At 49.4% G+C, this 11758-nt stretch overlaps 2 protein-coding genes and 2 non-coding genes across 4 annotated transcripts in view; 1 reads left to right on the top strand and 3 right to left on the bottom strand.

Moving 5' to 3' along the window:
• Positions 1 to 9483, top strand: part of LOC123168245 (endoglucanase 18) — a 12330-nt gene extending 2847 nt beyond the window's left edge. Inside the window, exons 3-4 of the mRNA XM_044586118.1 lie at positions 8034 to 8789; positions 8897 to 9483. Coding sequence (XP_044442053.1) covers positions 8034 to 8789; positions 8897 to 9229 — 1089 coding nt within the window. The 3' untranslated portion in view covers positions 9230 to 9483. The remainder of the gene's footprint in view (positions 1 to 8033; positions 8790 to 8896) is intronic.
• Positions 5726 to 5797, bottom strand: TRNAQ-CUG (transfer RNA glutamine (anticodon CUG)). Its single transcript has one exon. It is a non-coding gene; the product is annotated as a tRNA-Gln (tRNA).
• Positions 7734 to 7805, bottom strand: TRNAQ-CUG (transfer RNA glutamine (anticodon CUG)). The gene has a single exon. It is a non-coding gene; the product is annotated as a tRNA-Gln (tRNA).
• A 132-nt stretch (positions 9484 to 9615) lies between the features above and the next one.
• LOC123168247 (uncharacterized) lies at positions 9616 to 10455 on the bottom strand. The gene has a single exon (XM_044586119.1). The coding sequence runs from the start codon at positions 10389 to 10391 to the stop codon at positions 9813 to 9815; it is 579 nt and encodes a 192-aa protein (XP_044442054.1). The 5' UTR covers positions 10392 to 10455; the 3' UTR covers positions 9616 to 9812.
• Positions 10456 to 11758: the final 1303 nt, after the last annotated feature.

Below are 11758 nucleotides of genomic sequence, written 5' to 3'. Positions count from 1 at the left end.
TCCCCGCGCCCGGCCGCGACCTCCCCGCGCCCTGTCGCCCTTGGCCGCCTCCTGCTGCAGCCGGTGCTGCCCAGGGCCGGCCCCTCCCACGCTCACCCTCCCCCCTTCCTCCATCGGGGCTGGATCGAGCCAGCGCGAGCCCGATCCCGATCTAGATCGGGGTCTCCTGTAGCAGTCTACTGTAGCAGTTGACAAAAAAAAGAGCTCCTCATGTCTTCTTCGGGCTATGTCGCCGTTCCTCGGTGCTCGGTGATCTTCGATGGCACCAACTATGCCGAGTTTGCGGGCTTTATGCGTATCCACATGCGCGGTCTCCTTCTGTAGGGTGTTCTCTCTGGCGAGGTCCCCTGTCCGCCTTGCCCTGTTGCTCCAGTGGCTCCTACCCCGCCAGCACCGCCGGTTCTTGCTGCTGATGCTTCTCAGGCTGATCGTGATGCCGCCAAGGCTCTCGATGATACTGCAGTTGATGCCTATGATCAGCAGATGTCAGCCTATTCGGATGCCCTTTCTGCCTATCGTGATGATCTGTCTGCTTACACTCAGTGGTGCAACGATGATGCTCGTGCTGCTGCTGTTCTTACTGCGAGTGTCCTTCCTCAGTTCGCCTCGGAGTTCATGGGACTTGGCACAGTTGCAGCGATGTGGTCTTATCTCTGCCAGCGCTATCAGCCCTCTGGTGATGCTCTCTACCTATCTGTGGTGCGTCAGGAGCATGCACTCCAGCAAGGTGATTCCTCTGTTGATGAGTTCTATTCACAGTGCTCTGCCATCTGGTGTCAGCTTGACTCTCTTCGGACCGTCGTTTGTGGAACTTGCCGTTGCTGTCAGACTACACGGTCCGATTTGGAGTTTCAGCGGGTTCACGAGTTCTTATCTCGTCTTCGCTTTGAGTTCGAGCCTCGCCGTGCTCACCTGCTCGCTCGTGGTCGTGTTCCTATCTCGGAGGTACTTGCTGAGCTTCGTGCTGAAGAGACCCGCCTACGCTCTGCTGGGTTACTTGTGGTTCCATCAGTGTTGGCCGCCCGAGCTTCTATGCCACCTGCTCGCCTCACCGCTCCACCGCTCCTGCCTACTCCTTCAGGGGGTGGGTCGTCCTTCTTATGCTAAGAGGGGCCGGTCGCGCCGTGACACCTTCTGTGGCTACTGCTCTCGGCCAGGTCACCCAGAGTCTGATTGCCGTGAGAAGAAGCGAGACCAGAGGCGCTCCTCTTCCAGTGGGACTCCTGAATTCTCCTCGACCCCGTCATTCACTGACCAGGACATTATGAGGCTCAAGCGTCTCTTAGCTTCCTCAGGCTCTTCGTCGACCGGTTCCGCTGCTGCTGTGACTGCAGCCACTGCTCCACCACCGTAGGCATCTACACAGTCAGGTACATCTTCGTGGGTTCTGGATTCTGGAGCCTCTTTTCATATGTCTTCTGATTCTTCCGTGCTGTCTTCTCTCCGACCTCTTGATTCGCCTGTTAATGTTCTTACCACTGATGGCACACCTCTTCCTGTTGCTAGCCGTGGTCTTCTTTCCACTCCATCTTTTTCTGTTCCTAGTGTTTTACATGTTCCTCGCCTCACCATGAATCTTTTTTCCGCTGCCCAACTTACTGATTCTGGTTGACGTGTCATTCTTGATACCGACTCTTGCTCCATTCATGATCGTCGCACCAAGGCTTTGGTTGGTGCTCGCCCCCGGCGCCGTGAGTCAGAGGGCCTTTGGGAGGTTGACTGGCTTTGTGTTCCTTCCGCTGCCACCACTTCAGCCAGCTCCCATGCTCTTGCTGCCTCTTCGTCTGCGTCATTCCAGCAGTGGCATCATCGCCTTGGTCACATATGTGGCTCTCGCTTGTCTTCTTTAGTTCGTCAGGGCCTCTTAGGGTCTGTATCTGGAGATGTTTCTTTACATTGTAATGGCTGCAGACTTGGCAAACAGACCCAGTTACCTTATCCTACCAGTGAGTCGGTATCTCAGCGTCCTTTTGACTTAGTTCATTCTGATGTATGGGGTCCTGCTCCCTTTGATTCGAAAGGTGGTCACCGCTACTATATCTTGTTTATTGATGATTTCTCTCACTACACTTGGCTCTACTTTATGAAATCTCATAGCGAGGTTCTCTCTATATACAAACGTTTTGCTGCCATGGTTCACACCCAGTTTTCCACGCCCATTCGTACTTTTCGTGCTGACTCCGCTGGTGAGTTTATCTCCCAGCTGTTGCGTGGTTTTCTTGCGGAACAGGGTACTCTTGCCCAGTTCTCATGTCCTGGTGCACATGCTCAGAATGGCGTTGCCGGACGTAAGCATCGTCATCTACTTGAGACGGCTCGTGCTCTGATGATTGCCGCTTCTCTCCCACCCCATTTTTGGGCTGAGGCTGTTCTGCATCCACCTATCTCATCAACATATAGCCATCGACTGCTCTGCAGGGTGGTATTCCTATGGAGTGTCTCACTGGTCGCTCTCCTGACTACTCAGCTCTTCGTATGTTTGGATGTGTGTGCTATGTCCTTCTTGCCCCGCGAGAACGCACCAAACTGACTGCTCAGTCGGTTGAGTGTGTTTTTTCTTGGCTACAGTGATGAGCACAAGGGCTATCTCTGTTGGGATCCTGTTGGTCGTCGTTTGCGCATCTCGCGTGATGTGACCTTTGACGAGTCTCGCTCTTACTACCCACGTCCTTCTACCTCGAGCTTCTCTGTGGACGATCTTTCTTTTCTTCTTCTCCCTGATACACCCTGCTATGTGCCTCCTCATGTTTTTCCTCCTCCGCCTGCACCTCTCCTTCCTTCTCCTTCACCACCGACACCATCTTCCCCATCCTCCTCCTCCAACTCTCCACCATCATCTCCAGTCCGTCGCCCTCTCTCACCATTTCCTCTTCACTATACTCGTCGCCCTCGTTCTGAGGATGTTTCCCCTGATGCGCCTTCCACCTCTGGTGCACCTCCTTTCACCCCTCCCCCGTTTCATAACCTCCGTGCTCGGCCTCGCCCCCCGCCTGATCGCTACTCTCCTGATCGGTACGGTCTCTCTATTATTGCTGAGCCCACTTCCTATCGGACTGCCATGACTCAGCCTGAATGGCAGCTTGCGATGGCCGAAGAGCTTGCTGCCCTTGAGCGCTCTGGCACATGGGATCTGGTTTCCCTCCCTTCCGGTGTCCGTCCCATCACCTGCAAGTGGGTCTACAAGATTAAGACTCGCTCTGATGGTTCTCTTGAGCGCTACAAAGCGCGCCTTGTGGCCCGTGGTTTTCAGCAGGAGCAGGGACGCGATTATGATGAGACATTCGCTCCTGTGGCCCACATGATCACTGTTCGCACTCTTCTTGCTGTTGCTTCTGTTCGTCATTGGTCTATCTCTCAACTTGATGTTCAGAACGCTTTTCTTAATGACGAGTTGCGTGAGGAGGTTTATATGCAGCCACCACCGGGGTACTATGCTCCTGATGGTTTGGTCTGTCAACTTTGTCGCTCCCTCTATGGTCTTAAACAGGCCCCTCGAGCCTGGTTTGAGCGCTTCGCCTCTGTGGTGACTGCCGCTGGCTTCTTGCCCAGTGATCATGATCCTGCGTTGTTTGTTCACACGTCTCCTCGTGGTCGGACTCTGCTCCTTCTCTATATTGATGACATGATCATCACTGGTGACGACTCTGACTACATAGCCTTTGCTAAGGCTCGCCTTCGCGACCAGTTCCTCATGACTGATCTTGATCCACTTCGCTATTTTCTTGGGATTGAGATCTCCTCGACCTCTGATGGCTTCTACATCTCCCAAGAAAAATATATTCAGGATCTTCTTGCTCGCACTGCTCTCGGTGATGAGCGCACAGTTGTGACTCCTATGGTACTCAACGTTCAGCTTCGTGCTTCTGATGGTGACCCTCTCCCTAACCCCACTCGCTATCGTCACCTTGTTGGCAGTCTTGTCTATCTTGCTGTTACGCGTCCTGATATCTCCTATCCTGTTCATATCCTGAGTCAGTTCGTTTCAGCCCCCACCTCTGTCCACTATAGTCATCTCCTCCGTGTTCTACGATATCTTCGTGGCACGCTCTCTCAGCGCCTTTTCTTTCCCCGCTCCAACTCTCTTGAGCTCCAGGCCTACTCTGATGCTACCTGGGCTAGTGATCCCTCTGATCGACGCTCGCTGTCTGCTTATTGTGTCTTTCTTGGTGGCTCTCTTATTGCCTGGAAGACAAAGAAACAGACTGCCGTTTCTCGCTCGAGTACAGAGGCTGAGTTGCGAGCCATGGCTATGCTGACGGCTGAGGTGATCTGGTTATGGTGGTTACTTGAGGACTTTGGTGTGTCTGCTACTACCTCGACTCCCTTATTGTCAGACAGTACTGGTGCTATCAGTATTGCGCGTGATCCGGTGAAGCATGAGCTCACCAAGCACATCGGTGTGGATGCCCACTTTGTGCGTGCTGCTGTGCAGGATCAGACTCTCGCTCTTCACTATGTGACCTCTGAGTTACAGTTGGCAGACTTCTTCACGAAGGCACAGACTCAAGCGCAGCATAGTTTTCTTCTCTCCAAACTCAGTGTTGTTGATCCACCATGAGTTTGAGGGGGGGGGGTGTTAGATGTGTATAGTCTCTCTTGCACTTTACCATACACATGTATATGTACTGGCCCTTGGCCCTCCTGTGAATGTAGTTGCCCATTCCTAACACATGCAATGTATGGAGGCAACCTCCAAAGGCTTAGAGGCGGCAAAACTGCACATTGTGGATGCTCTGGCGCCACAAACTCATCATGTAGCAGTTTTCAAAAATCAACAGAATATGTACAGCGCTAGAATTGATACATAATGGCATCTTCTCTACCACACACGACACAAAATATCTACGTTTTAATCATGCGCCTGTGTAGTTCAATTCCTACAGCTAAAACCATTCCAAATCATTCACCACGCATGTATCTTCATCTTGTTTGGGACGTCGGCCTCGTGTCCATGTCCTCAGAATAGTGAGCCTTAAGAACTCTTGCACAAAGTGAACTAGGAACCATTAGAATATGTCAAACTTTTTTAGTGTCCAGGGCTGGATTAACTGCATTTCACAAACTCTCCAGTCTCGTAACTCCACTCCGCGTGAGGAGCTGGGTTCGAGCCCCTCCCTGCAATTATGTTGGCGCTCCCTCCGCTCCGGGAGCTGCAGTTGGGGAGTGGAGAGGATCCGAACAGGGCCTAAATATCTTGAAATCTCTTAGATCCATGCCCCACCTCGCTTCCTTCTACGCAATTAATCCAAGGTCATCCATTGTACTTTCTACTCGCCATCGGATGCCCTCCACCAAAATTTAGAAGAGATGGAATTCAAGTTACCGCACATCTTGGATAATCAGATTCAGCGAACTCTTTTTTTGCTGTTTCTCTGACCACATCATTTTGAAGTTCTTGATTTCGAGATAGAAAAAGTAATTGTTTCTATGACCATATCATTTTAAAGTTCTTAATTTGTAGACGGAAAAGAAAATTTAGAAGATATGGATTTCATGTTACCGCACATCTTCTTGGATAATCAGATTCATCGAACTCTTTTTTTGTTGTTTCTCTGACTATATGATTTTGAAGTTCTTGATATTTAAACAGAAAAAAGTAGTTGCTTCTCTGACCATATCATTTCAAAGTTCTTAATTCTTAGACAGAAAAGAGTAAGATACAAAAGCCAAACGAAGAAAAAAAACAAGACGGAAAAGAGTAAGATACAAAGCCAAACAAAACAAAAGGTCCTACCGAGACTTGAACTCGGGTTACTGGATTCAGAGTCCAATGTCCTAACCACTAGACCATAGGACCGTTTGATGCTATATGTTCAGCTTAAAGCCTACAAATATGTTCCGTCTCAAAAGCTTATTAATTAATCTGACAAAAATGTTGGGGTCGACATTGCTGCCTCTAAGATTAGCCAAAACGCTGCAATGTATGGCAGTTTAGTGCATCCTCTACATCGGTCCCACAAAAACAGGGATGACATACAGGGACAAATGAATACTTTAGTTGAAACAAAAGCTTGTAGGCGATGCTAAGGATTTTTTGTTAGAGGCACCTCCATCCAATGTATAGAGGCAGCCTCCAAAGCTTAGGGACAACTATAGAAACTAACCTATCTCCCTTCTAAAGGATTTCTCCATAATGACCATTACCAGTTGCTCCTGTAGTGGCCAAATAAGGTTTAGCTGCTCTTATAACAAAAGAATTCATATTTACAATGAAAATTTGACTAGATTTTTTTATGTGCGATTTAAATAGACATACATTTTTACAAATGAATTGTCCAATGTTTTACGTCAAGCAATACATAGAGTAACTCCCAATATAGGAGTAAAAACAAGACGTAAAAAAAAAAGGATCGACGCGGAAAGTTCCGATTGGAATAGGATCTAAACAAGGAAGAGCACTTGCCATTCGTTGGTTATTAGAAGCATTTCAAAAGCTTTAGGATTATATTCCACGCCGAAGATTTGTGCTTCTGGGCTAGGGTGAATATAGCGGACCAGCGGATCTGGTAGTTGACAATCGTTTGGACTTGGTAAAGGTTGTCGCACCACCTGTAGTAGGACAGAGGACTTATCGATGCCCACAGCAAAACTGCACATTGTGGATGCTCTGGCGCCACAACCTCATCACATAGCAGTTTCCAAAAATGAACAAAATGCGGACAACGCCAGAATTGATGCACAATGGCATCTTCTCTGCCACACGCGACACAAAATATCCCCGGTTTAATCATGCGCACGTGTAGTTCAATTCCTACAGCTAAACCATTCCAAATCATTCACCACACATGTATCTTCATCTTGTTTGGGATGTCGGCCTCGCGTCCATGTCCTCAAAATAGTGAGCCTTAAGAACTCTTGCACAAAATGAACTAGGAACCATCAGAATACGTCAAACTTGTTTAGAGAGGAGGGCTTGATTAAATATCTTGAAGTCTCTATAACCCATTCCCCACCTCGCTTCCTTCTACACATTTATTCCAAGGCCATCCAGTGGAAATAGTGAGCCTTAAGAACTCTTGCACAAAGTGAACTAGGAACTATCAGAATACGTCAAACTTGTTTACAGAGGAGGGCTTGATTAAATATCTTGAAATCTCTAAAACCCATTCCCCACCTCGCTTCCTTCTACACATTTAATCCAAGGCCATCTAGTGGAAATAGTGAGCCTTAAGAACTCTTGCACAAACTGAACTAGGAACCATCAGAATACGTCAAACTTGTTTAGTGAGGAGGGCTTGATTAAATATCTTGAAATCTCTAAAACCCATTCCCCACCTCGCTTCCTTCTACACATTTAATCCAAGGCCATCCAGTGGACTTTCAGCTCGCCATCGGCTGCCCTCCACCAGAACTTAGAAGAGGTGGAATTCAGGTTACCGCACATCTTCTTGGATAATCAAATTCATCGAACTCTTTTTTTGTTGTTTCTCTGAGCACATCATTTTTAAGTTCTTGATTTTTAGACAGAAAAATTAGTTGTTTCTCTGACCATATCATTTTAAAGTTCTTAATTTTTAGACGGAAAAGAAAATTTAAAAGAGATGGATTTCAGGTTACTGCACATCTTCTTGGATAATTAGATTCAACGAACTCTTTTTTTTTCTGTGACCATATGATTTTGAAGTTCTTGATATTTAAACAGAAAAAAGTAGTTGTTTCTCTGACCATATCATTTCCAAGTTCTTAATTTTTAGACACAAAAGAGTAAGATACAAAGCCAAGCAAAAAAAACAAGGTCCTACCGAGACTTGAACTCGGGTTACTGGATTCAGAGTCCAATGTCCTAACCACTAGACCATAGGACCAATTGACGATACATATTCAGCATAAATTCTACAAATATGTTCCTCCTCAAAAGTTGTTAATTAATCTGACAAAAATGCGAACAATTCGAACTGGACCGTCGTGCAAAATAGTTCAGAACTGACGTGGATGAGAAAAACTTGCAGAATGCATATTTGAATTTCAGAAGAACCGATTCTGAAGAGGGATATATATACATGTGTTGTTGACTTGCTGTGATCATCGACCAGGTAGGCGACCCTGAAGCCGACCACAAGTGCTGGGAGAGGCCGGAGACCATGTCGGAGAAGCGGCCGCTGACCAAGATCACCGCCAACTCCCCCGGCAGCGACGTGGCGGCCGAGACGGCGGCGGCGATGGCCGCGGCGTCGCTGGTCTACAAGCCCATCGACGCTCCCTACTCGTCGTCCCTCCTGGGCCACGCGCAGCAGCTCTTCGCGTTCGCGGACCGGCACAGGGCCGCCTACACGCGCACCTTCCCGGAGCTCGCCAAGTACTACAACTCCACCACGTACCAGGACGAGCTGCTGTGGGCGAGCGGCTGGCTCTTCCACGCCACCGGCAACGGCAGCTACCTCGCCTACGCCACCGGCAAGAACGGCGAGGACTTCGCCGACCTCGGCAACCCCCGCTACTTCAGCTGGGACGACAAGCGCCCGGGCACCCAGGTCCTCCTGTCGAGGGTGAGCTTCTTCGCGTCGCAGGGGGCCGGCGTCGCCGACGACAACGAAGGTGGCCTGGAGTCGTACAAGCAGACCGCCGACGCCGTCATGTGCATCCTTCTGCCGGACTCTGAAACCGCCGCGTTCAGAACGGAAGGTGGGTTGCTGTACGTGGCCGAGTGGAACTCGCTCCAGCACCCCGTCGCCTCGGCCTTCCTCGCCGCCGTTTACGGCGACTACATGCTCACCTCGGGGAAGACGGAGCTCACCTGCGGCGGGCAGAGCTTCTCGCCGGACGACCTGCGCAAGTTCGCCCAGTCTCAGGTAACACCAGTACTCTGTTCAGAGAAATGGTTGTCTTCCACTTCTTCAGTCAGATTGTCACTTTGTCAGAACCTGAAATGCCACCGATGTATGTTTGGCAATGGCAGGCGGACTACGTGCTGGGGGACAACCCGATGAAGCTGAGCTACCTGGTCGGGTACGGCGACAGCTACCCGCAGCGGGTGCACCACCGGGGCGCGTCCATCCCGGCGGACGTCAACACGGGCTGCGGCGGCCAGCAGTGGCTCGAGTCGCCTGACACCAACCCGAACGTGGCCACGGGGGCGCTCGTCGGGGGCCCCTTCAAGAACGACTCGTTCGTGGACGAGCGGCAGAACGTGATGCAGAACGAGGCCACCACGTACAACAGCGCGCTCATCGTCGGCCTCCTCTCCGGCCTCCTCACCACTTCCTCCGTCGCGCAGTCCTTGTCGTCCTGATCGGTTCATCGATTGCTGAATCCTAACCTGTTAACTGCTAGCTGACTGTTTGTGTAGATCAACTCGTGATCCATCTGAATTGCCGAACTGATCGATGAACTGATCAGTCACTACTCAGTAGGGAGATCACCGTGTTGTTGTGTCATGGAGAAGTTCAGAATGTGTACATGTGTGTTACTCTGTGTGTTATGATGAGTTGGTCACTGACAGGAGTTTCTTAGGAATTTTGTTCGCTTGGTAATTTGTTGTTGACATCAAGATCTTGAACTTCAAATTGTTGCATCAGATTCAGTTGTCTGAGTCGATTAACATCGAATTTTGCTTTTGACAATAATAAAAATCTCATGAACGAAACAGAGTTGCATGGTGTGTAAATTGTTCAGGAATTCAGGGTGAAAACTTTAGTTCCCAAATTACACACGGACATACATTCATCCATCTACGATAATTTCGTAATAATCACATACAAGCATACCATCGAAGCCATTGTAAGCAGCAATTATTCATCAATCTTCTTTCCGGCCATCCATCCCTTATCTTTCCCGCCGCGCTATCTATCTAGAAACCTAGGTACGTGCTCTCACTAGGAGCCGCGCAGGACGTCCGTGGGCGCCAGCGGCGGCGCGTCGAGCTGGTACAGCCCGGTGGCGGGCCCGACGAAGCGGAACAGGATCCAGGCGCCGGCTATGATGAAGATGGAGGCGTAGGCGAACTTGTTGAGCCAGAAGAGGGCCCCCTTCTCCCCGACGTACAGCTCGTAGGCCTTCTCGCCGAGGCTCATCTCGTCCCACGTCTTCTTCCGCTTCTCCTTCTCCCTCCTCGGCGCCGCGGAAGCGTTCGCCTTGCCCTTGCCCCGCATCATCTTCACCTCCACCGGGGGCAGGTACGGCTCCTGGACGCGGCGGGCCTGGTTCCTTGAACGGAGGCGGGTCTTGACGCTGGTGGTGCCGGAGTTGGTGGACGGAGGTGCGGAGGGTGGCGGGCTGGGCTGGGTGTCCGTGGGAGGCGGCTCGGACGCGGCCGTGGAAGTGTCGCCGGAGTTGCCGTCGGGTGCGGCGCTCAGGGCGTGGCGGTGGCGCTGCCGGACGTGGAGGAGGAGCGGCTTGGAGGCGGGGCCGTGGAGGAGGAGAGGGAGCGGGGATGGGAGGAGGAGGTGCTTCATGGCGTCGCCGGATGGTGTCTGGTTTTCTTGGCGCCGGTTTGATGATGGGGTTTGGTTGGCTGGGGATACTAGGGGCGGGGCTGATCAACTGCGCCGTCCGTCGACGGTCCGATGGAGAGTTCAATGGCTCGGATTAAACCGCCACTGTAAACAAAAAGGGAAATTCTACAGTACATATTTGTGCCCAATAGAAATTCTGTGGAGTTAAAAAAAAACTGAACCGTCCATTTAACTCTACTAGTCTTTCGTCAACCAAAAGTTAGTTCTACTATAATACCCCGCGAATTGGGCAAAATTCTTACAAATTCAGCTTTAATTGCACACCAGCTCTCCTGATATAGAAAGCTAAAAAGAGGTCTTAACCCATGCAAATTCAGTACTAATTACACATTACCTAGACTACTACTCCGACTACTCCCCTCTCTAAAGTAATGTAAGATGTTTGCAGTAACTAATGTAAGACGTTTTTGCAGTTCAAATTAAACTGCAACTGCAAAAACGTCTCATATTAATGTACAGAGGTAGTACTTTGTAATATCAATTTTTTGTTTGTATTGTCCCATGACAGTTGATTATACGATGGTTTGGTTGATTCTCTCAGCGTGCTTGGTGGGAGGGGGAGGGGGCCGAGTTGGAGGCAGGGAACAAGATTTTAAGGAAGGGAGACTTATATGAGCAAACATTTTTTACAATGGATAGCACCATGTGTTCTGCGACATCCTTAAACGATAATGTTATGATTTATTTCATAACTGATGCAATTGTGCCTAAAACATTTGCGGAGGTAAACCGTTGCATTTGACATGTGAGGTGCAATGCGGGAACATCCATATTAAGTTATTAACAACATTTCAAGGGATTGTCGAGTCTCTTGCAACTATTTTTTTACCAAATGCTACTCAATTTTCCTGCTACGGATTGACACGAAGATACATTCATGCACTACCCTAGGATTCTTCTTCTTCAACATTGATAAGTGAGCAGTGACAACCGAAGAAATACCGCATGCTAAACCTACCTCTCCGAATACCTATTCGTCAATTCATTATGTTAATCAAATGTGATTAAGGTTGTGTTGAATTTAGACGTGGATCAACCACACTCATATAGGTTCTAAAAGCCTCATCGTGGGTTTGGTTGTAGGTGGTGCTTGTGGGCAATGGCGAAGCTACATGTATTTTATGATGTCAAACGACAACATAAAATGTGTTTAGTAAACTAATCCTAATTATGTTTTAAGTGTATATGTTTACATACATATAGAAGATTGAGTTGTTGACATCACTGGCCTCGATTGCTAGCCGCCACTGCTTGTGGGCCCACCTGTAAGTGGTTGCCTCACAGGTACATCGTGTTTGGACCTTTGT

This window comes from Triticum aestivum, chromosome 7D, assembly GCF_018294505.1.
Source record: "Triticum aestivum cultivar Chinese Spring chromosome 7D, IWGSC CS RefSeq v2.1, whole genome shotgun sequence".
In the NCBI taxonomy this organism is placed as follows: domain Eukaryota; kingdom Viridiplantae; phylum Streptophyta; class Magnoliopsida; order Poales; family Poaceae; genus Triticum; species Triticum aestivum.
The sequence above is the reverse complement of the archived record's forward strand: the minus strand, read 5'-3'. Positions and strand labels throughout refer to the sequence as shown.